The 21,001-nt window shown below is 38.3% G+C and overlaps 1 protein-coding gene across 3 annotated transcripts in view; it reads left to right on the forward strand.

Annotated features, from left to right (window-relative positions):
• LOC103144556 (protein turtle homolog A-like) overlaps positions 1-21,001 on the forward strand; it is a 55,964-nt gene that overhangs the window by 4,727 nt on the left and 30,236 nt on the right. For all 3 annotated transcript variants that reach the window (XM_007561603.2, XM_016676155.1, XM_016676156.1), the window contains exons 2-4: positions 5,623-5,717; positions 5,815-6,015; positions 17,918-18,064. In XM_007561603.2, the coding sequence (XP_007561665.1) occupies positions 5,657-5,717; positions 5,815-6,015; positions 17,918-18,064 (409 nt within the window). In that variant the 5' untranslated portion in view covers positions 5,623-5,656. The remainder of the gene's footprint in view (positions 1-5,622; positions 5,718-5,814; positions 6,016-17,917; positions 18,065-21,001) is intronic.

Below are 21,001 nucleotides of genomic sequence, written 5' to 3' on the forward strand. Positions count from 1 at the left end.
GAGTGTTTGGCCTTTCATATGAAAAGCATGTGTTAACGTTTTGATCTTGGGCGCTGTTGGTTCTTCAGATTCGTGACTGGCAGGTAAGGTCAAATACTGAAAAGTCACTTTTCTTTTTACCTTGTCATTAAGTTCTCTCCTAAAAACAGCTTTTCAATCTGAAAATGCACATTCTTTGCTGCACTTTGGTTTGAAATTGGTAAAAATTAGCCTTGCATTCCCTTAAACTTTTTGTTGCACGCCTCAACAACTACATTGATTAAGATTTCCTTAATTTAAGGAAGGAAACTTCCTTAAAGGAACATTTTAAACCTTGTGCAAAGTTTTATTTGCACACGTTTTAGGACCCCTCCAATTTGCTCTTGCTAATATAGAGAGATTTGCTCTCGCTTATATAGCGAGAGCAAATCCTAGGAGTCCTAGGATTAAACCGTTGTCTTTACAAATTATCTGGCATCTATCTAATAAACTATTTGTGGAAAATTTGTTTTAAATTGAACTTCGCATAAATGGTTTGTTAGATGCAAGTTAATTTGTAAAGAGAACTTGGAGTGCCCCAAGGTTTAATCCTTGGACCCCTCCAACTTGCTCTCGCCATTTCAGGTTATAAGAAGAAAAAGTAAGATTAGTTACCAAAACTACGCTGATGAAAAGCAGCTCTACGTTTCAATGTCATCAGGCAACTTTCTTCAGCTGTTCACATTTTTCTTTGTATTTTTTTGTAGAATTTATCTCCAAATTATTTGCAGAAAATCTTCCTATTTGTCGTTTAATTTTTATGGAGTGTGTCCGAAACAAATTAAACTAGAAGATATTTTTTCTCCACCTTTCTTATCATTCCAGGTAATCAGAAAAGCAGAGTAGGAAATAAAATCCAATCGAGTAATGAAGCAAATCTTTCATCTTTTCTTTCTCTCGCTAAAAAGAGAGAATTTGCTAATGGCGGGTTTGCATTTGGGGCATTTAGTGATCACGAAATCAGCTCCCAAAATGACAAACGGCCATAGCTTCAGTGCCTTTTCTGGCTTATCTGGTGGAGTATCTGGGTTAAAGACGATAATCCTTAAAAGCCACAGCCGTACTTTGCGCTTGGTGCTTTTCAATCCTTTTTTTTAACAGAATTGTGTCGGCACCATTAACATTTATGAAGTGAAATCTCCTGCCTAACAAATTAGCAACTCTATTAACTCAGCTTCTGCGTTGCTGCTGATTTCCACATCTTAGAAAAATAAAAAGAGGTTTTTACATCTGCTGATTCTCTGGAGTAATGAATCAAATTCTCAAACTCAGATTTTCTTTTCTTACATTTCAGCTTTAATGTTGAACAGATGTTGAATGTTTAATTTAATTAATCAGTGAAAGTACAATCTATCCACCATTGATTTAATTAAGCTAAAGAAACAAATCTAAAAAAAGACATTAACACCAGTTTCACCCTCAGTCCCTTTGCTTTCCTGATAATGGTTTTATCTGGCCCAGTTGTTTTTAAATGTTTAAATTTAAGACTTGTAGACATTACATGAAATTAAGTTAAAAATTAAATTTTAACCAGTAAATTTTCCTTTGGTATTAATAAAATATTTTTTAATATAGATTCAAAATTATGTGCAACATGAATGAAAAACACCCTCATAAAAAGATAAAGTGACAATAAATATCTGGAAAGAAAAATTAAAAGCAGTTTACTGTTTAATTTATAGAAACGCATTTTATAATTAAAATTTGACAATGCGATCAGGAGAGGAGGCGTCAGAGGGGCCTGATCGGCCAATCAGAGGTGGAGTCGGGAGAATGATGTCATGCATAGCCAATCAACAAAATTTCCCTTTTTTTTGTTTTTAAGTAATCGTCAGATTGGCCTTCAGATTCTTTTTAGTCGCAGGAGTTTTTTGCATTGGAAGTCTCTTTAATGTTTAATCATAAATATCTGAATTAAGCAGGTGGTGAAATGTTAGTCTGGTATTTGGAGTAATTTTGGTAGACTGACCTCTTTTGAAGGTCACTACTGTGGATAGTAGCTCCGATTGTGGTTTTCTGGAATGGATTTGTGACTTTTTCCAGGTCAATATGTCTTAGTGATTTTGTTTCTCATTTGTTTGTAACATTTTTTAAGATCCGGAGATGATATTTACTTAATGATTTTAATGAAGGGATAGCTGTTTTAAGCCTCCTTTGTGTTGTCTGACAGGTGCTTATTTAATTCACTTCCAGTCTAATTTCAAGTTTTGAAATTAGCAGAGAATATAATTTAGCAGATTCAGTGGGAGAACACAGGAAAAAAACCCTGGTATTTGCTTAATGATTTTAATAATTTTTGCAAAATATAATGTTTATGTTTAATAACTAGTTACTGTATTAAGTTTTTATAGTGTGAAGCAGAGTTTAGATCCTTTAGCTGAAAGGTCAAAGTTGATTCTGCTGTTATTTAACTCCATATTTCAAACTTTTGATCTTGGTTATTTCTCTTGGTTTCACCCGAGTTGTGCGTCTTTTTACCCTTTTCCAAGTGTTTTCTGCTTCTGTCTAGAGGTTAATGTCCAATCCTGTTCCTGGCAGATAGAAATGCTCCACATCCTCTGAGGAAAAGTTTAGTGCTTCGTTTTCCTTAAAGCCGCCGTCTGAGTAAGAATCGATAATCTGGCATGGCGTAAAAAGAGCAGGAAGAACTTTTTCCTGCAGGAGGAACTCAGTCTGATGGGAAAACATTTGTTTCCCTGATGAATCTGAGCTTCAGTCCTGATTATTCAGCCTGTCTCCTTACGCAGATGGAGAAGGCCGCAGCAGAATCCGAACAGCATGCCTGTCACTGACATTTCTATTTCAGTCAGGTGATAAATCAGCGAGAGACAAGCTGCTTTGCTTTGGGAGCTACCTGCTCATTCATTATACCTTTAAAGCGCGTGCCGGCTCCGCAGCTGTGCTGTCGGTGTCGAGACGGAGGCAGAATGCGTCTGAGGGAGACGCTCCGAGTCTCCATGGCGTCCAAACAAAGCGGCCGTGCGTTTGTTTGGCAGCTCTCACAGTTTTTAGTTCTGATTTAATGACGGAAAATGTCCTGCAGCTTAATGAGATTTTTTGTGCCTCTTATCTTTCCTCTCGCTGTGTTTGCCTCTCTGTCTGTCCCTCGTATCTTCTTTATTTTTTTATTGCTTTCTGTTTTGCCACAGACGCACAGTTCTGACCAATAAAGCTGCGAGAAACCGATTTATTTATCTGGAGCTGTCAGTTGTGTTTTCTTCTTCTTTTTCTGATGCGTCCTTACAACTTTTATGTGCAGCTGTGTATTTAAAAAAAGCAAACTGTAGCTTCATGACACATCTTTTAGTCTTTGTTGAAGCTAGCTTTTCAGAGTGATGCGTCCAGGCGTATTTGTGGAAAGTTGAGTGGAAGAAAAAGCTGTGGTGGGGCAAAAAAAATCTGCAAAAGGATCAAATGAAGATCTTAATAAAGCTTTATTTATAAAGTATGTTAAAAGCAACAAGTACCCAACAAAGAATTAATAAAATATATATTTATTTTTATGTGTAGTATTTTGGGCTTTTTTTTTTTTTTTTACCTTAAACTCCAACAAAAACTCCATCCAAATAGTTGCAGATGTTGATAAAATAACATAAAAAGCCAGAAAACTTGATGTTTGGTACATTAAAACCAACTAATGTTACTTTCAATACTACTAGCCGTTGTTAGCATTGTTAGCTTGCAGAATCAATGGCGCACTCTCTGGGTACTCCGGCTTCCTGCAGTCCACAAACATGACCCTACCTTTTTCCTTCCACTCAACTTTCCATTGCAACACTCTATCATCCATTTTTATTACTCCTATTTAAAATAAAAAAATTCAGAGAAATTGAATTTTGGGTTTTCAGAAGCTGTAAGCTGCATTTATGAAAATTAACAGGAATAAATGAATAACTGTTGGAACTAGTTTACCGTGTAAAAGTTTTGGTTTGAAATTAATTACTGACTTATTGTCGAACGCTCCAAGCTGAAGAAAGACACCAAGTGATGGACTGCCAGGCTTGGAGTTGCAGTTTTTATTTCTCCTTCTTTGCAGAAGCGTAACGTTGCGGCTTATCCTTGGCTGCCTTTGTCCACTTTAAATCAAATGCAGTTTGTTCAGCATAAAGTTTTTCTGTGAGGCGGCGAGAAGCCAGGCAGGTGAAGGACTGTGGATTGGTGTGTTTACGCTCCAGCTGACGGTGATGAACAGAGCGGCTGCAGATTGAGTTTTAACTTTCACATTAATTCTGGGGAAAGTCTCGTACGCCGTTTGCTGAGGCATGGGCGTGGGTTGAGCGGAGCACGGAGACTGTTGACAGCCGCCGTAATTGTTTTGCACCGGTTCAGACTTTGCCCCGGCCCTAAAGATGAAGACGGCCATAAAAACTGGAGTGAGAGTGGGAGTGGGGACGGAAAATGGGATCTGCACGGCCGCTGCCGGGGCCGTGGACTGTGACTGCTCACAGTCAGGAGGTGGAGAAATCATTGAGAATGTGACAAGCTGATCGTTCACATTTATCTGACTTTAACGCATGTTTATGGCGACTGATTTTAAGATGCTGTCCTAAACTAAAAACAAACAAAACGCTGAATTTGACACCTTAAATTGACCTGCCTGGTTCAAGTCTTACTCTAGTTCAGTTCCTCTTACCCAACGGGGTGAACATTTATCATGATGAATTTCTTATCTTGGGTATTTCTGTCGTTATTATAATAAATTCTAATTAATGATGATCAACCCACCCAAGAACTGTCCTTTTTGTTCAGTTTTTCTTTTCTTTTTTTTTTTGCACAAAAAAGACAAACACTGTCCTTTTTGTTTTATTCGAAAATCAGACTTATTATTTTTCTAAATTTCCATTCTGATCCAATATTGAGTAAAATTGAAGCTGGTATTGTTGATACCAATTCAACACCAGTACTTTGTTGAAAACATTTAGTTTGCCTGTTAAATAGACACAACTAAGATTTTCACCAGACCAAAAATACTTGGTAAAATTGAGTGTTTTTGCAGTGCAGGAGCCTGAAAACCAACATCAGCTTCTAACTTTGCAGTAGGAGCTGAAACAGCTGGTGGTTGGACCTTTCATAGTTGGAACAGCTGCAGCTTTTATTTTTCTAACAACATCACAAATATTCAGGGTGTGTGACAAATGTGTGCAAAGCTTTGGTGTGTCCCAATCTAGACGGAATGAAAGAATGTTTTAAATTAAAAATTCATCTCAAACATTGAAGCAAAGCTGAACCGTTTGTTGGACTTTATTGATACGGTTGTCCTTGACTGCAAAGCCTTCAGCCAAAGACCTTTAAAGAAAACACGTGACTCCAGAGATTTATTTGGCATTTATACCATTAGGGTGTATAAAAAGGAGAGTCAGGCCAGGCTCTCTGGCTGCAGAAGCTGCTGTTCCCATTTGTGTAATGATATGGGATGAGTTCCAGTTATTGGAAAACTATAGAAAAACCCAGAGTTCTCTTCTCTCCCCTTCCTGTAAAACGATGACAGAACTGACAGCTCGGTTAGAGTCTTCTTAGGTTGGAACGCTGTCACAGATGGCTGTCATCTTATGTGCAGCCAAGGAAGTAATGGGAATGTGACAATTGTGTGTCTTTTGCCAACAGGCTGAACATGCTGCAGGTTGTTTGACTGACAGATATGGGGTCAGGAAGATCACACTGGCAGACTTTCGCTGCAGTTGTACTCATTTGCCACTTTTGTAAGTATCTCTTTATTGATTCCAGTGGAAATATTGTAGATAGAATACCTGAGTGTCCCAAACTAGCCTCTCTTTTCGCTGCTTATAAACTTTTTAGTGACCACTGATGGTGGGAAGTCAGAGGTCCGTGGAAAGGTTGGAGGCTCGGTGGATCTGGAGTGCAGTTTTCCACCAGCAGGGCGGCAGGCTGGGTCATCTGCAACCCAACATGTGGTGGAATGGGTGCGGCAAGGCGTAGACATTCCTGTCCTGATGAAATTTGGATCCTACACACCCCGAGTCCATCCACATTTTGAAGGTGAGTGGCACTTATTAAAGTAATTTGGACAATAGACGCATAACGAATATTAGAAAACTGATGATAAAGTTTTCAGACTGAACATCTGAACCTCATCTTGGGCTGAAGAAACGGCAATCCTGCATGAGAGACGAGGTTTAATGTGGTACTTTAAGGTCTAGAGAAGAGAAAAGTTCAGAACCAACAAGTTTAATATAGTGTTGCAACATGCTAACAGTTGCTTGGTGCTAGCATGTTAGATAAACCCTACTACTGCACTGTTGTTAGCTGCTAGCATTAGCTGTAGTGTTAAAGTTGGTATGTTATTGTTTACATCCGGTAATTTTGTGCATGCGCTTGATGTTGGAGGGTGAAAAGACGATTCTTTCACATGCCGTCCAAAGCTACGCTAGTAGAACAACTAAATGAAACCTAGAGATGTAGGGATTATTCATTTAATGCAGTGTGCCACAGCAAAGGGAAAAGTTATGCAGAAAAACCATTAAAGAATAACTGAAAACCCCTGTTTTCTCTCTCTCTGTTTGCTATACTACACACAGACTCATTGCCATAGCAACTGACAACAACTTTGTTTCAGGATTCAACATTTTAAAAAAATACTCAAACATTTCCCACAAAGAACAGAGCATTCAGTCAGTTACAGTTTATGTGTTTAGGCTTGATGTTTATTTTGCGATTATCAATAAGTGATCGCTGTGGTAGATTAGCTTCCGCTGCTATTAGCTAAGCTAACACAGCGGTGGTTGATTAGCTAATTTAAATACCTGATGATCTGTCAGAGTTGGTGTTTAAGTTGCCTTTTTTTAATTTCAACTGAAATGAAACATACAGAATTACACCACTCCTCTTCATGTCACATTTGTCATAGTCAAGCTAGCATAACTAGCCTACTTGACAATTACTAGCAAAGCACTGCGTTCCTTTTTCTTTTACATATCATTCATTTAAGATTTAGTGCGTCATGTTTACAACTTAACTAAAGTTAAAACCAATGGTAGCCATCGTCACGTTGCAACGGGTCCATATTAGTTGCTAACTGGTAGCACTAGCATGTAGCTATCTGTAATGCTAGCACCTTACAGTGGACCTCTACTTATTTGAAGGTTAGTTCCCTGTGTGCTAATGGTTGTTTTTTTTGTTTTTAGAAAATTAATTAATTAATAATTTCCTAATAAACGTCAATATGAACATTTTAGCTTTTAGAACATTTTTTATTTACTTCTCAGATATTTACATTCTGCTTTAATATAACAGGGTGACTCTTTACCAACCAGATGGAGACTTTGTACTTTATGCAAACAATTCAGAAATAAATCTTAAGATTTGTCAGCCATATAATGCATAGAATTATGGAATTAAATTAAACTTTTGTGTGATATTCTAACTTTTAGAGATGCACCTGTTTGAGGAAGTGTGGCTTAGTTGGAGGGTTTTAAACTGTATTGCAATTTACTGCCCTTTAAAAACAACCTGTGGACATGTTTTGAAATTTGAAGAATGGTTTTTGTAATCTCCATAGGCAGTTTTAGAAACTGAAATTTATGCACGACTGTAAAAGCGGCCATAAACCCTTGTACAGAAAAACCTTTGGTTCCCTGAGGAAAGTTTTTCTGTTTGCCAGCACGCTGATGTCTGCACTTAGCACCATGCTTGAAATACAATTATTCCTGCCAGCATTATTATAATGTTTGTCTGTGAAAATGTTCTCTCATTAAAGGCAATACAGGCGGTGAAGTGAGTGCGCGTCTGGCTGGAGTCAAAAACGAAACGAGACTCTTGTTCTCGGATTTCATTCTGCGCCACACCTTGGTGGCCTTTCAAACAAACTCTGGCATTGCATCACCGCTTATTGTTCACGATCGTAGCCGCGGCACGGTGAACAAAGACAGTCGGAGGTGAAAAAAGAGCCTCAATGGGCGAGGGCCGCCTTTGTTTGGCTTTAAAGTCACAAACAATGGGACAAATGTGGACAAAGAGAGAGCTTGTCTGGGTGGCTCAGAACTTCGCTTTTGTTCAGGTCCAGTTTTTCGCGCCTTGGAGATTCCTGTGGAGATTTTCACTCTAAACTTGTGCAGGGTTTTTGTTTTGGATATCCTACAAAAACACAAATCTTACCAAGTATTTTTGGTCTAGTTTCTAGTGCAAATATCTTAGTATTGTCTTATTTCAAGGGTACTAACTTTTAAGTAACTTTTTAGCAAGATGAACAGGTGTGTCTTAAGTCAATAATTCTTTTATATTAATTAAAAAAGTTCTAGTTACATTGTAGGCAGATAAATTAACTTATAACATGAAAAATGACATGTTATACGTGAAATAATCTGCCATTGGAACCAGAACTGGGTTGCTAGGTGACGGGCTGGGCTTGTTTGGGGTTGCTAGGCAACAGTGGAATAATCTACCAATGGAACTAGAATTATTTTCATCAATTTTAAGAAATTATTTACTAAAATTATTTACTTAAATATGACACATGACACTATTAGATATCCAAAGAAGGTTTAGTACAAAATAAACGACAAAAGGTATGAAGTTAGGAAGAGAAAATTNGCCGTTACTTAGCAACCCCAGCCACGCCCAGCTCGTTACCTAGCAACCCAGTTCTAGTTCCACTGGCAGATTATGATGTCATTTTTCCTGTTATAAGTCAAATAATCTGCCAGTGGAATTAGAACTTTCTTTATCAAAGTTAGGGAATTATTTACTTTAAATCTGTCTCTATATCAAACTAAAAAGTTACTTGTAAGTCATTTTGTCTTATTTCGAGCTTACTACGATATTTGCACTATTATATATACCAAAATTACTTGGTAGGATTTTGTGTTTTTGAAGTGTATGTTCTTACACATCAGGCAAAGTTCTGACTAAAGTGCAGTTTTTTTTTTTTTTAAATCCTGGAGTATCTTGGGGAAAAAAACTTCAAAGAGTGAAATTAATTGGTGCATTTAACACTCAGGTGGGAGGTAAGCAGGCAGCAAACTGGTAGTAAGTATAGCTTTTAACCTAATTCGTTTATTTCCATCAACATGAAAACCGAGGAGGGGTAGCCAGCACCGATTAACATTTGACTGCATAATTACTGCTCTCTAAATTTCCTTCAACACCCGTCTTACTCCCTGTTGCATCACTCATTACACGCTGTGCAACTAAAGGCAGTTCTCACCCACACCGATTGATTTTTACATCCAGCTGAGACATCTGATATGTCTAAGTTTAAGAGAGTTTCTTCAGAAGAATGGAAAACAGATCTAAGGTGATTTAATCTGATGGATGTTTAAATTTTTTATCAGAACTGAAGTTGTATTCGACAGCAAATCTACCTGGGTGAAAAATGTGCATGAACTGTGCCAAGATGTAGTTTTATTCTTTTCTTTTCTTTTCCAAAATCAGACCCTTCTTTAAATTATGTAGTAGCTCATGAGTGGTAAATAAGGGTGGGAAAAAATGTTTTTTACCTCCTTTCTTCCTATTTATTTTCCTCGCTATTTCTTCATTTGCTGATATAGTTGGTATTAATTATTTTTATTTGAAATAATAAAAAAACGGGTTTAAATTAGGGATGCACTGATCCACTGAGGTTTAGTTTTTACTGATATCAATCTGATACAGATGAACTGAAATGAATTAAAATGTTTTGTTTTTTTTTAAACACAGACATAAATGTACTGAATTATAAACTTATTTGATAACTCCACACCAGTACAGCACCAGTAGACACACCAGTAACTCCACAGACATGTTCAAACAATGCAGTGCAGAAATAACAGGCAATGGAAAATAAATAATAAAGAAACTGACAAAAATAATAGGTTTGGCTACTTTGGTCAAACATGCAAAAACAAACTTTATTTCGAATGGTTTAGGAAGCGCAATTAGGAATTGGAAATATAATGTAAAATAAATGACATTGTTCAGAGCAGAAAGCATAGAATTAGACTGAATAGATCTGCCCTTATGCTCACCAATACCCAATCTAGAATTTTTGTAAATTAAGAATAATTGTCTGAAAATGTCTAAGTTTGGACTCTAGTGGGTTGCATACAACTGTACTTTACACTTTTATTTGTTAAAATATTGAAAACCTTTCACCAGCTCCTCTCATGTCACAGACATGCACTATTTTGCTTTGGCAAATCAAACTAAAATCCCCCGAATTTAAAGTTTTATTGGTTGTAAAATGTGAATAATGAATACTTTTGCAAGGCAATTGGAACGAATGGAGTCCATTTTTTAAAGAATGTTCAGTATTTAGATCAAGACGTTTCACTTGCATATCCACATTTCATTGTAACAATGTTCTCAGATTTATCTCTTGTGCTAACGGAGAGTAATGTGCTGTAATCTCCGCCTTTAGTTTTGTGTTTGTCGAAGGATCAGGACCTGCTTTTAGTTTGAGTCACAGCCTTTCCCCTCTGAGTGGGGAGCCACTCCCACTCCAGGAAACCCGATGCTGACATTTACATGGCAGTAAAGTCAGGGTGAACCTCAGCCGATTGGCTGAATTATCAAAAGTGGGAGCAGCAGCCACTTTAATTCCAGCGCAGGCTCGTAAAAGACGCTCGGCTTTTGCTGCTGATTCAGGCGCCAATCTGCAGCATAAATCATCGTCAGAGGAAGCAGGGCAATCTGCTGGTTGCTCATAACCTTAAAATTTGCCTGCTTTTTGAATGACAAATTACACGTTTCTGCACACCTTCGTCATTCCACGTCTTTAAATGGGCAAGCTTGGTAACAACAAACAGAAAACCGTTTCTCCTCCGATTCAAAGGGCTTGAAAAAGATGCTTTGTCCTCGCTGATGCTGAGCTTGAGCTTTCTCACCGGTGCTGGTTGCCAGGGCAGTAACAGGTGCAGCATGGGAAACTTGGAGTCTTTAGTGTTGAAATGAGCAGTGTGCATTTCAACCCCTCAGGCGTGTTCTCGGGTGTCAGAGCCGTTTGGCTTCAAGAGCCAACTGATGTTTAGCTGCTGTGATTCAAACGCCAGGTATCCAAGTGAATAAGTCTGCAGAGGCTGACGCTTCGGTTCCATCTCTGCCCCACTTTAGTGGGTTTTTCCATGTTTTTCTGTGAAGTGGGTTTGTGTGGAGTAGTAATGAGAAGTCAGTATCTTAGAGGCATTATGCAAGAGTCTCCTAGGGAAGTTAAATGGTAAAACGGATAACTAATCTGAGTCAATAAGTCAAAAATGGATGATTGTTTTAAGTATTCTCTTCAAATTGAAGCTGAATCTCAATGAGTTTCTTTACTATAAACAGGCATAGAAATATTTATAAAACTATCTAGTACAATATGCACTTTTTGATGAAACTGCTAGGTAAATTTTATGTTTTTGGTGTTCTACTCTCTTAAATTAACCCACTTCCTATGAGTTGTTAGCTTAGCTGTCAGCTCAGATGTTAGCTTGTATAACTTTTAGCTTGATTGGCTGATAGCTTAATGGTCTGTGAGCTTGGGTAGCTGTTAACTTGACTAGATGTTAGCATCAGTTGCTAAATTTGAATACTTGTTAGCTCATGTAGCCTGCTAGCTTCAATGACAGTTAGCTTGGATACCTGCAGCTTGAATTAATGATAGCTTGAATAGCTGTTAACATGGGTAGAATGTTGGCATGAATTTGAGTACTTGTTAGCTCAAGTAGCTTGTTAGCTTGTACACCTGCAGGTTAAATTAATGATGGCTCAAATAGCTGTTAGCTTGTATAGCTGCTAAATTAAGTAGTTATCTTGAGTAGCTTGTTAGCTTAAATGGCAGATAGCTTTCTCCAATTAATTTTAGATAAATAGCTGTTGGCTTGAATAGTTGTTTGGTTGAGTAGCTGTTAGCTTAACCTAGAATAATTTCTCCCTGGTTTATGGAAATGGTTGGATGCAAAGATGTATCTCTTTTTTTTAATCCCTGAATGCCAATTCGAGCTTATTTTCTCTCCATATACTCCTAGTTTTATTTGATTCCTTCAAAAACGAGATTCGCTGGCGATCCCCCTGGGTTGTGAAGACAGCTAGCAGAGGTCTAAGTGTTTGTTGTTGCAGAGCAAGTGATCAAAGCGTTAATGTCAGCTCTGTGGACAGGAAATATAGTCCCAGGTTGGCACCATGCTTCTGCTGACTTTATTAAAAGCAAATACAGCTGTATAAATGCGCTGTCCCTCTGAAAGCAGGAGCAACATTAAACACGGTTAATGTGCTTCCTTCCCATGTGGACAAACATGATAGCCTGGTGCTGGGATTGTTCAGCGGAGCATCAAGTTAGGCCTCTTATTTAGATGAACTGCTTGAATTCAGATGTTCATCCATGACACGGTGGCCCTGCGTAAAGCCACAAGCAGGACAGGGCGCAACCCGAAACCTGAAAGCTTCTCCTCGACCTGCCAAGAGCTGACGACATCTCCTGGAGATGATGCGGGCTCTCTGCCCGAGGATATCACATTTTCAGGGACATAAATGTCTGAGGCGCTCAAAATGGTATTGAATTTAAATAATTTTTGTCTACAGGCTCTTGTCAAACCAAACAAGACACTTTGTGGATGATTTCCCCAAAGGCTTCTTTTTATAATTTGAAAACTTCATTTCTGAAATGTTACACATCCATTTTGGAAGATGGAAAATCAATACGTCTGATGCGTCTTTCGCTCTCGATAAAATGTTGTAAAATCAAAAGCCGTGGTCTTTGCAGATATTCCTTTTGTCAGCGTTGTTCTGACTCGTTTGAGTGCTTTATGAAGGGCATCAAACTGGAGCTGAGAAGAACGGGAATATTGGTTTTTCTCTGATAGTCACCGCTTGATAAAAATGTCTCAATACTTTACGCAGATGATGACAATATTCCCTCTGCTTGCTTTTGTCTTTCAAGAAAGGACATCAATGACTGTCTCGTGTTATAATTCATGCTCTAATATTTAAAAGCGGCTCATTTCTGAATTATTTTCTTTACTTTTGCAGAGTTTCACTCCATGGTTTTGTGTTTCAGTGTCACCTAAGAGCATTGGGGGAAGGAGCCTTCAGGGGGATTCAGTCAAAGGCAATTTGACAAATAAATGCATTGTGTGGTTGAATTGTGCTGACAAAGGGTATTGTTTGGTTTGGGCGTTTGAAAAACCCACATAGCTGCTACTTTTGATGGCGAGTGCTGTGTGCAAACAGATTAACATAAAGAGAAGAAGTGAATATTGTTTTGAAAAAGTTTATTTGTAGGAACCTCAGGCCTTGTTGTGGTGGGTTTGATGATATATTTGCCGTATTTCTGTCCCAAAAGAGCACGTTTGAAACCTCAGTGTTTGCATTTTGCTTGTTATTCCAAATTTATTTTATGTATTTCAAAGTTGGGTATTAAAATGAAGTCAGTAAGAGATTGTGTGGACAAAAAACTCCCAGTTTCACAGCATTCGCCATTTTCAGAAATATACTAAAATGTTATATTCTTCTACAGTTTTTACCTCAAAAACCTTAGAAGAGATGTGTAACTGAATTTTAACACAAAAATGACTTTTTAAGATGTTAAATTATACTGAAGTGTGAGCAGGTGCAACAGAAACTACAAGGACACCAGAGCAGAACCTTGAGGAACTCCATAATGTAGTGGACTCATAGAAAACCTGTAAACTGAATGAACTGCAGAGACAGATTGGCCCAATTCTGTAGATGTGAAGTAGATCCTGATGGTAATATATCAGGAAGTAGACATTATTTATGCAAATTCAAAAATATCTTATTGATTCCAAAGTGAAATTAAATGTTGTTGACTCAAAGTCTTCAAAGCGTTCCTGTAGATGGCGATGGCTGTTGGCAGGTAGCAGTCAGTATTACAGCGAATCTGAAGAAGCCTCTGACTGAAGACAGTCTCATGAAGACGCTGGTCAGGATTGTCCATTATTTTCTTGAATTTATGAAGAATCCTTCTCTGTATCGTTCCACAGTCGTAACCAGAACAGAACCAGCCTTCTCTATCAGGCTGTGTTCACTGTAAAAACACAAAATCTTACCAAGTAATTTTTGTCTGGTTTCTAGAGCATCTTAGCATCTTAGTAATGAGTCAAACTAACTTACACGTCATTTTCCAGCAAGATAAATAAGCTTGTTTTACATAAATAATTCTAGCTCAAAATTCTAGTTCCACTGTTGGAACATTCCACTGAGCCGTTACCTAGCAACCCCAGCCTAGCCCAGCCCGTTACCTAGCAACCCAGTTCTAGTTCCACTGGTAGATTATTTCACTTATAACAAGACATTTTCACCATATTTTTAAGTGAATTATATATTCAAACAAGCTTCTAGATGTCCTGAAAAAGTTGCTTGTAAGTTAGTGTGTCTTATTTCAAGTGTAATGAGATATTTTCACTAAAAACTAGACTAAAACTACCAGGTATGATTTTGTGTTTTTGCAATGCTGAGCCTTTTTAGGCCCCTGGTTCTGATACTGCAGAAGAGACGACGCGCTCAACAACAGATTTAAAGAAAAGCTGAAGGATGAAAGTTGTGCGTTTTCAACAGTGAAGTTGTAGTTTGGGCAAAGAAGAAAATGGAAATCCTGTTGTGTGTTTTTACATCGGTAATGCAAAACTAAAGCCATCTCATTTTACTACATTTGTGATTTGTGATCTGACAGCTTAATAAGTTTGTCCCTGTGTACACATAGACCTTACCCTCTCAGGTTCATATAGTCAAAAGTTACTTTGGCCAGTTTGACCAGTTACTCAATACTTGAGTAGACTTTTTACCAAACACATTTTTAATTTCTTGAACATCTTTTTACTTGAGTAAAAATATGCTGAAGTAGTGATACTTTTACTTGAATACTCTCTGTGTGTACTCTACTACCTCTGATCCTCTGCTGTGGATTTTCGGTCTCGGTTTGGATTTTTTCTTTTTTCCCCACACAGCTACATCTTCTTTTTGTTTCACTGCAGCCTGGCGTGAAGCTCCTGCCTGCATTCAAATTCAACCACTAAACTTTCTTTACTTTGAATATTTTATTGCCTCCACCTGTGCTGCCGTCGTGAAGGAGGAGAAACAAGGCGAAGAAACATTTTCTTCTGCAAATATACGGATGTTTTTCTGACTCTGCATCACGCTTAAAGAACCGACGCTGCTTTAATACCTTCACCTCCAACCGTGTCGCCTCTTTTCAATCCGCCTGCAGACGAAGCCACGTTGGTTAGCATCCAGCTGTATGTCTGCTCCATAAATTCTCCATTTCACTTGTGAAAATGTCAGACAAGCATGTGGTTGAGGTTCTGCTTGCATAAAAGTTTGGGTTCACTGAAATGTAGCTGGAAACTAACTAGTGAGGATGTTGTTAAATTTAAGTGTTTTGTTCTTAAAGGGGTAGTGTTATATGAAATCAGCTTTTTGGAGCTTTGCATAATGATATTTCCTGGAGTGTTGCTTTGATCATTTAATCTCCATGGCAACCATTCAGCTGAAAACGCCTTGGTGGACCTAGCTCCGCCTTCGAGGCTCAGCTCTTCCTCTGAGCTGCAGTTTCCTCCTTTCAGCTCCTTCAGACTAGCCAGCAGCAATTGGCAAACGTCTGAAAAACATCCGATTTCATTATAGGAGTTACTTCACAGTGAAAAGCTGGTAAAAATGTTGTTAAAAGGATAATGGTCCTGAAGACAGGAGTTTCTTAAAGAGACAGAGGCCCAATTTCAAGCCACAATCAAGTAAATATGTGCCTGGAAAATACATAATGCTGCCTCTTTAACTAATGCTCTCATATTACTTTGCTGTTCTTGACTTGGTTCCAGGTTAGATGGTCTTGGCAACAAGAACATTTAAAATTCTACCTAATAGTGGCTTAATGAGAGACGATCTGTGGGCTCACATAAAGATAGAAGATGTAGATAAGATAAAATATAAAATTTTTGTTTTGTAAATATGTGTGATGTAATTGGTTTGAGTTCATGGGCTCTTATGGAACCAGGCAACCCGATCTTTTGTATTTATTTTTCTTCTAACAGATTTTCTTGTTTTACGCTTTCAAGGTTGAATTTTTTGTTATACAGCCCTTTATCATTTTAAGTCTGTGAAAAGCACCTCAGAAATAAAATATTTATTTACGCTGCCAAAACACAAAATCTCACCAAGTAATTTTGGTCTAGTTTCTAGGAATAAGACAAACTAGCTTAAAATAAACTTTTCAGGAAGAACTATGCACTTGTTTTGAATAAATACTTTAATACAGATAATAAAGCTCTAGTTCCATAGAACTGCGTTGCTAGGTAACGGGCTGGGCTTGGCTGGGGTTGCTAGGTAACGGCACAGAGGAACGTTCTACCAACGGAACTAGAACTTTTTCCATCAATATAAAGAGGTTATTGACTAAACAAGCTTCTATATCTTGTTAAAAAATTACTCGTAATTAGTTTCTTATATTTTCACTAGAAACTACTTCAAAATCACTTGGTAAGATTTTGTGTTTTTGCAGCACACTTCATGTTTTTTAGTTGAATTGTCATATTAGTGATGGAATGAAAATTACAGAAATTTCTGAGAGCTCTTGTATTTCAAGAAATTACTAAACGACAACAGTAAATAAACAAATCTGGAACAAACTTCCAGAAAATGTAAAAACAGTCGAAACGCTGAGTTCCCTTGAATCGGTGCTTCTCGATTCCAGTCGTCAGGCCCCCCTGCTCTGCATGTTATAGGTGTGCCTCTACTTCAGAACAGCTGATTCAAATGATTGCATGACCATCAAGTACTGCAGAAGCCTGTTAATCACCAGGATATTGAATCCAGGTGTGTGGCAGAAGGGAAACACCTAAAGCGTGCAGGGCAGGGGGGCCTGAGGACTGGAATTGAGAAACACTGCCTTAAATCAAGCCTAACCAGTTCAGCGTTTCTTTTGACGCATAATAAATGGATCATTGATCAACATATTTGATGATGTCACTCAACAAAAATGTCAAGTTTGGTTCTGATTTTTTAATTTGTGCCTGTATGTTTTTATGATGTAAAGCACTTTGAACTGCCGTGTTGCAGAACAGATGGGCTTCCTGCTCCAACACCCTGAATGGATTCAGCAGGACGTGTTCCTGCATTTGATAAAAGTTGCTCTAGTGGGATTTTACAAATTTGATCACTTTTCATTTCTGCATCATCTCGTCTCGCTCAGATCTTTTTCTTTTCCACTTCTATCCGTTTTCCCCGGCTGAAATCCAGCAGCATTTCTGCCTCCCGTTCAGCGCTGCACTGACCTATATCACAGGAAGGCAGCGGAGATAAAAACCAGAGGGGGTCAAAGGGCAGGGTTTTGAAACGAGCTAATCCCTTGAGTGTATGCTGATGTGTGTTTTGCTCCACTTTCGCTCCCACTTCTGTCCCCTCCCTGTGGATTTGATCCCCTTTGGCGGCGAGGAAAAGTAAACAGGGTGTGTTATCTCTGGAAGCATACCTGGCTCAAACTTCCTGGATCTTTTTTTTTTTTTTTTTACAGTCAGGCCCGTCTCTCGCCGCCAGGCTCCCTCCAATCCACTGAATCTGTTAATAATTACCATCACAACAGTGACTTCCCTGTGGTACAGAGCGATCCTGCAGTCTGTTTGATGCTTTCACGTTTTATTTTCTTCCCGAGGAGGTGCAGTTTTTTCTTCCTTTCTGTTGGATCTATCCGTTAAGGTGTGAAATCTACATGGACAGTTAGTCTGCAGCCTCCGAGAGATAAAGGGTTGATGTTACAGGCAGCGCTGGCTCCTGGGAGCCGTCACCTGGCAACCAGCAGATCCAGTTTCTGGGTTTGTGTGTGTGCGCAGCGTTGGTTGAGCGCCGGTTTCTGTAACTGAAAAATAAAATAAAAAAAGAAAAACTTGAACCTTTTTTTGTTTTGTTTTTTGGCTTTGTTTTTCTCCACAAATAAAACGTTGAAAGGTGAAAAGTGAAGTCCAGTCTGGCTCTGTCCCTGCAGGGCGGGCGTCTCTGCTCAGCAGCGCCACCCTGAGGCTGGAGCGCCTGCAGCTGGAGGACCAGGGTTTCTACAGCTGCCGGATATTTCAGCTGGACAAACTGGAGGAGGAAGAGCAGAGCAGCGACTGGACTCGACTTTCTGTGACCGGTGAGCTGCATCCTGCTGGATTAATGCTCTGAAACCGAGCCATCTTTGGGATAACAATGTGATTTTTACCTTCCCTGTCATTGGTGAGCGTCAGGATGGCATAGTTACTGGAAAATGTAACTTTCATTGAATTACTGATTACTCCTTGAAAAAGTAACTTGGCTATTTTACTGATTACTCGAACTTTCAGCAGCTGCTGACAACAACCCTCCACCGCCTCAGTACAATAATTACATTGAGTTTTTCCCAATACTTAATAGCAAGTTATTTTAAATTTAATGGCAGAATCAACAATGTGTCTCCACTGAAAAGGTGGAGCTGAAGGGGAGACGGTTAATGATTACAACAGCCCAAAAAAATAAAAAATAAAGTAATTTTTGCATGTTTTTTGTGTTCCACTATTGTCTGGGAAACTAAATAGGATTTTATAGCTAATTTTATCAATATGTTTAGCTAACATAGCTAATTTTAACAATCTAGTTGAACATGTAGCTAAAACTACATGTATAGTTAAAACTATATAGTATTACCTATGTTTAGCTATTTTATTTTTATTTATATTATGTTAGCTACATGTTTTATAGCTAAACATAGTTTTAGCTATATTTTAGCTAATAAGTTGCTAAAACTACATATTAGCTCAGGTTAACTACACAAACAATGCTCAGCGCTTAAATAAAAGGCCACAGGATTTATTCTTTTGTTTGTTGAAGATGTTGCAGCTTCTTCATCCATCCATCCATCTTCTGTACACCCTTGTCCCTTGGTGGGGTTGGGAGGTGCTGGTGCCTCTCCAGCTAATGTTTGGGGCGAGAGGCGGGGTCACCCTGGACAGGTCACCAGTCTGTCGCAGGGCAACACGGAGGACAAACAACCATGCACACACACTCACACCTAGGGACAATTTAGAGCAGGGGTCACCAACTCCAGTCCTCGAGGGTCACCATCCTGTAACTTTTAGATGCATCTCTGCTCAAACACACCTGGATCAAATAAACTGCTCGTTTCCAGCCTATTGCAGAGAGGAATGAATGCTGGTGAGGGAATTCAGACATTTTGGAGCAGAGGTGAATCTAAAAGTTGCAGGATGCTATCCCTTGAGGACTGGAGTTGGGGACCCCTGACCAATTAACCTGACAGTCATGTTTTTGGACTGTGGGAGGAAGCCGGAGAAAACCCACGCATCCACAGGGAGAACATGCAAACTCCACACGCAGCTTCTTCATAACATAGTTATTTCTAATCATTATAAAACATTTTTATATTTGACAGTAACTCGTATATAACTTTATTTTGAACTTTTAAACTGAACTTTATTTTGAAAGAACACAGAAGCTTTTATTATGCCGAGTTTGATTTATCTTACAAAAGTGAGTTTTTACTGGGAGTTGGATGTGAAGATCAATTTGAAAGTCCAGATTTGTAATTGATGGTTGATTTAGGCTAATTAATATTTCAGATGTACTTCTACAATAATTACTAAGTAACTGTTTTAGTTTTGGCAGTTTTTAGATGAATTAAAAACATGTTTTAGATGAAGACACAACCAAACCTCTGCACAGCGGGAAGCTGGTCTCATTTCCTGCTTAAAACTTGCATCATGTTGCAGAAATCTTGTCCCATTCAGTCAGAAACAAAACAATCCTGACCCTGAAAGAGCTGATCAACGGGGTGCAGCTGTGGCAGAAAAACAGATTAAAGATGCATTTATCCAGAATTTAAATAAAACCCCAAACTCTTGTTCCACTTGGTGGGATTACAGCAGAGCCTCCAGCGTTTGCTTGTATGAAATACCCACCTAAACGTAGTTCTTTAGTTATTTATAATGCGCCGTAATGATTTAAGGGAAAACATTTTACCAGAAGATATCCAGCTTCTCTGCTCCTCTTCAGAGGTACATTGTTTTGATCCAATTTCACAGTTTTCTGTTTTTTCTCAACACATCAAAGTCTAAATTTTATTTATTTATAACCCAGAAAATGAAAAGAATGGTTTATAGCCTCATTAGGTAGTTTCTGCCTCTTTAAAAAGTGAATCTTCCATAATGTCTGCGCTTATGTTGCGTTTATTTTGCTCTACAAAATAAGCATCATATGACAGATGCTATAAATTATCAAACTTCTTTAAACGCAAAACTTTTAAATGCTGCTTAAAGAAGTTGGACGTGTCTAAAGTCTCTATTTGCATCAGGTAATATTTAATAATCTCTGATTTCAGGGGTAAAATAAGTAGTTATTCCTGTTGACGGTTTAAATATTAACTCTGGGTATAAAATATGGATTATTATCTCTTTTTTTTTCCGTGTGTGTGCTTTGAAGTCTGTTTGTGTTTGGAAAACCTTTCGCTGTCGCTGCTCAGAAGAAACGATCAGATCAAAGCGAAGCTGGACCGTGTGAGAGTCGGGAGCGATAACGGGTTCTTCACCCGCTTCTTCCGCAACAAACCACAGCGCCTGCGCCCTGCGAGGCGAAACAAGAGTCCAGCAGTCAGCAGTTTTCTCTGAAAGTTCAAATCGAATCTGAGAAATGCAGATTTTATGATTCACATTTATGCATTTAAGTCCTGACTTTAAATCTTTCAAACCTCATGCAAGAAATAATAATCAAATGTGTTTTTATTTTGAAAAACGGAACTGTTGGCGCTACTAAAACTGTTTGTATCATATTTGATACAACAGGCATTTAGGTATAAAGTTTGGCTAAATTACTTTTTCACAAAATTCCAATTTAGTTTAGATTATTTTTAATTTCTTAAGTTAACATAATGTGAAATCTAGTTTGATCTGGAAAAATAACTAAAGTTGCAGCCATCTGTAGCTAATCTCGTTTTTCTCTGGTTTTATTATTTTAATCTGTAATCAAGTGACAGCAGGAAAGCTTAATTAAATGACGAATAAATAAAAACATTTTAAAAAGCTGCATTTCTGTGGAAAAGTTT

The sequence above is a fragment of the Poecilia formosa genome, unplaced genomic scaffold (genome assembly GCF_000485575.1).
Source record: "Poecilia formosa unplaced genomic scaffold, Poecilia_formosa-5.1.2 Scaffold129, whole genome shotgun sequence".
NCBI lineage: Eukaryota > Metazoa > Chordata > Actinopteri > Cyprinodontiformes > Poeciliidae > Poecilia > Poecilia formosa.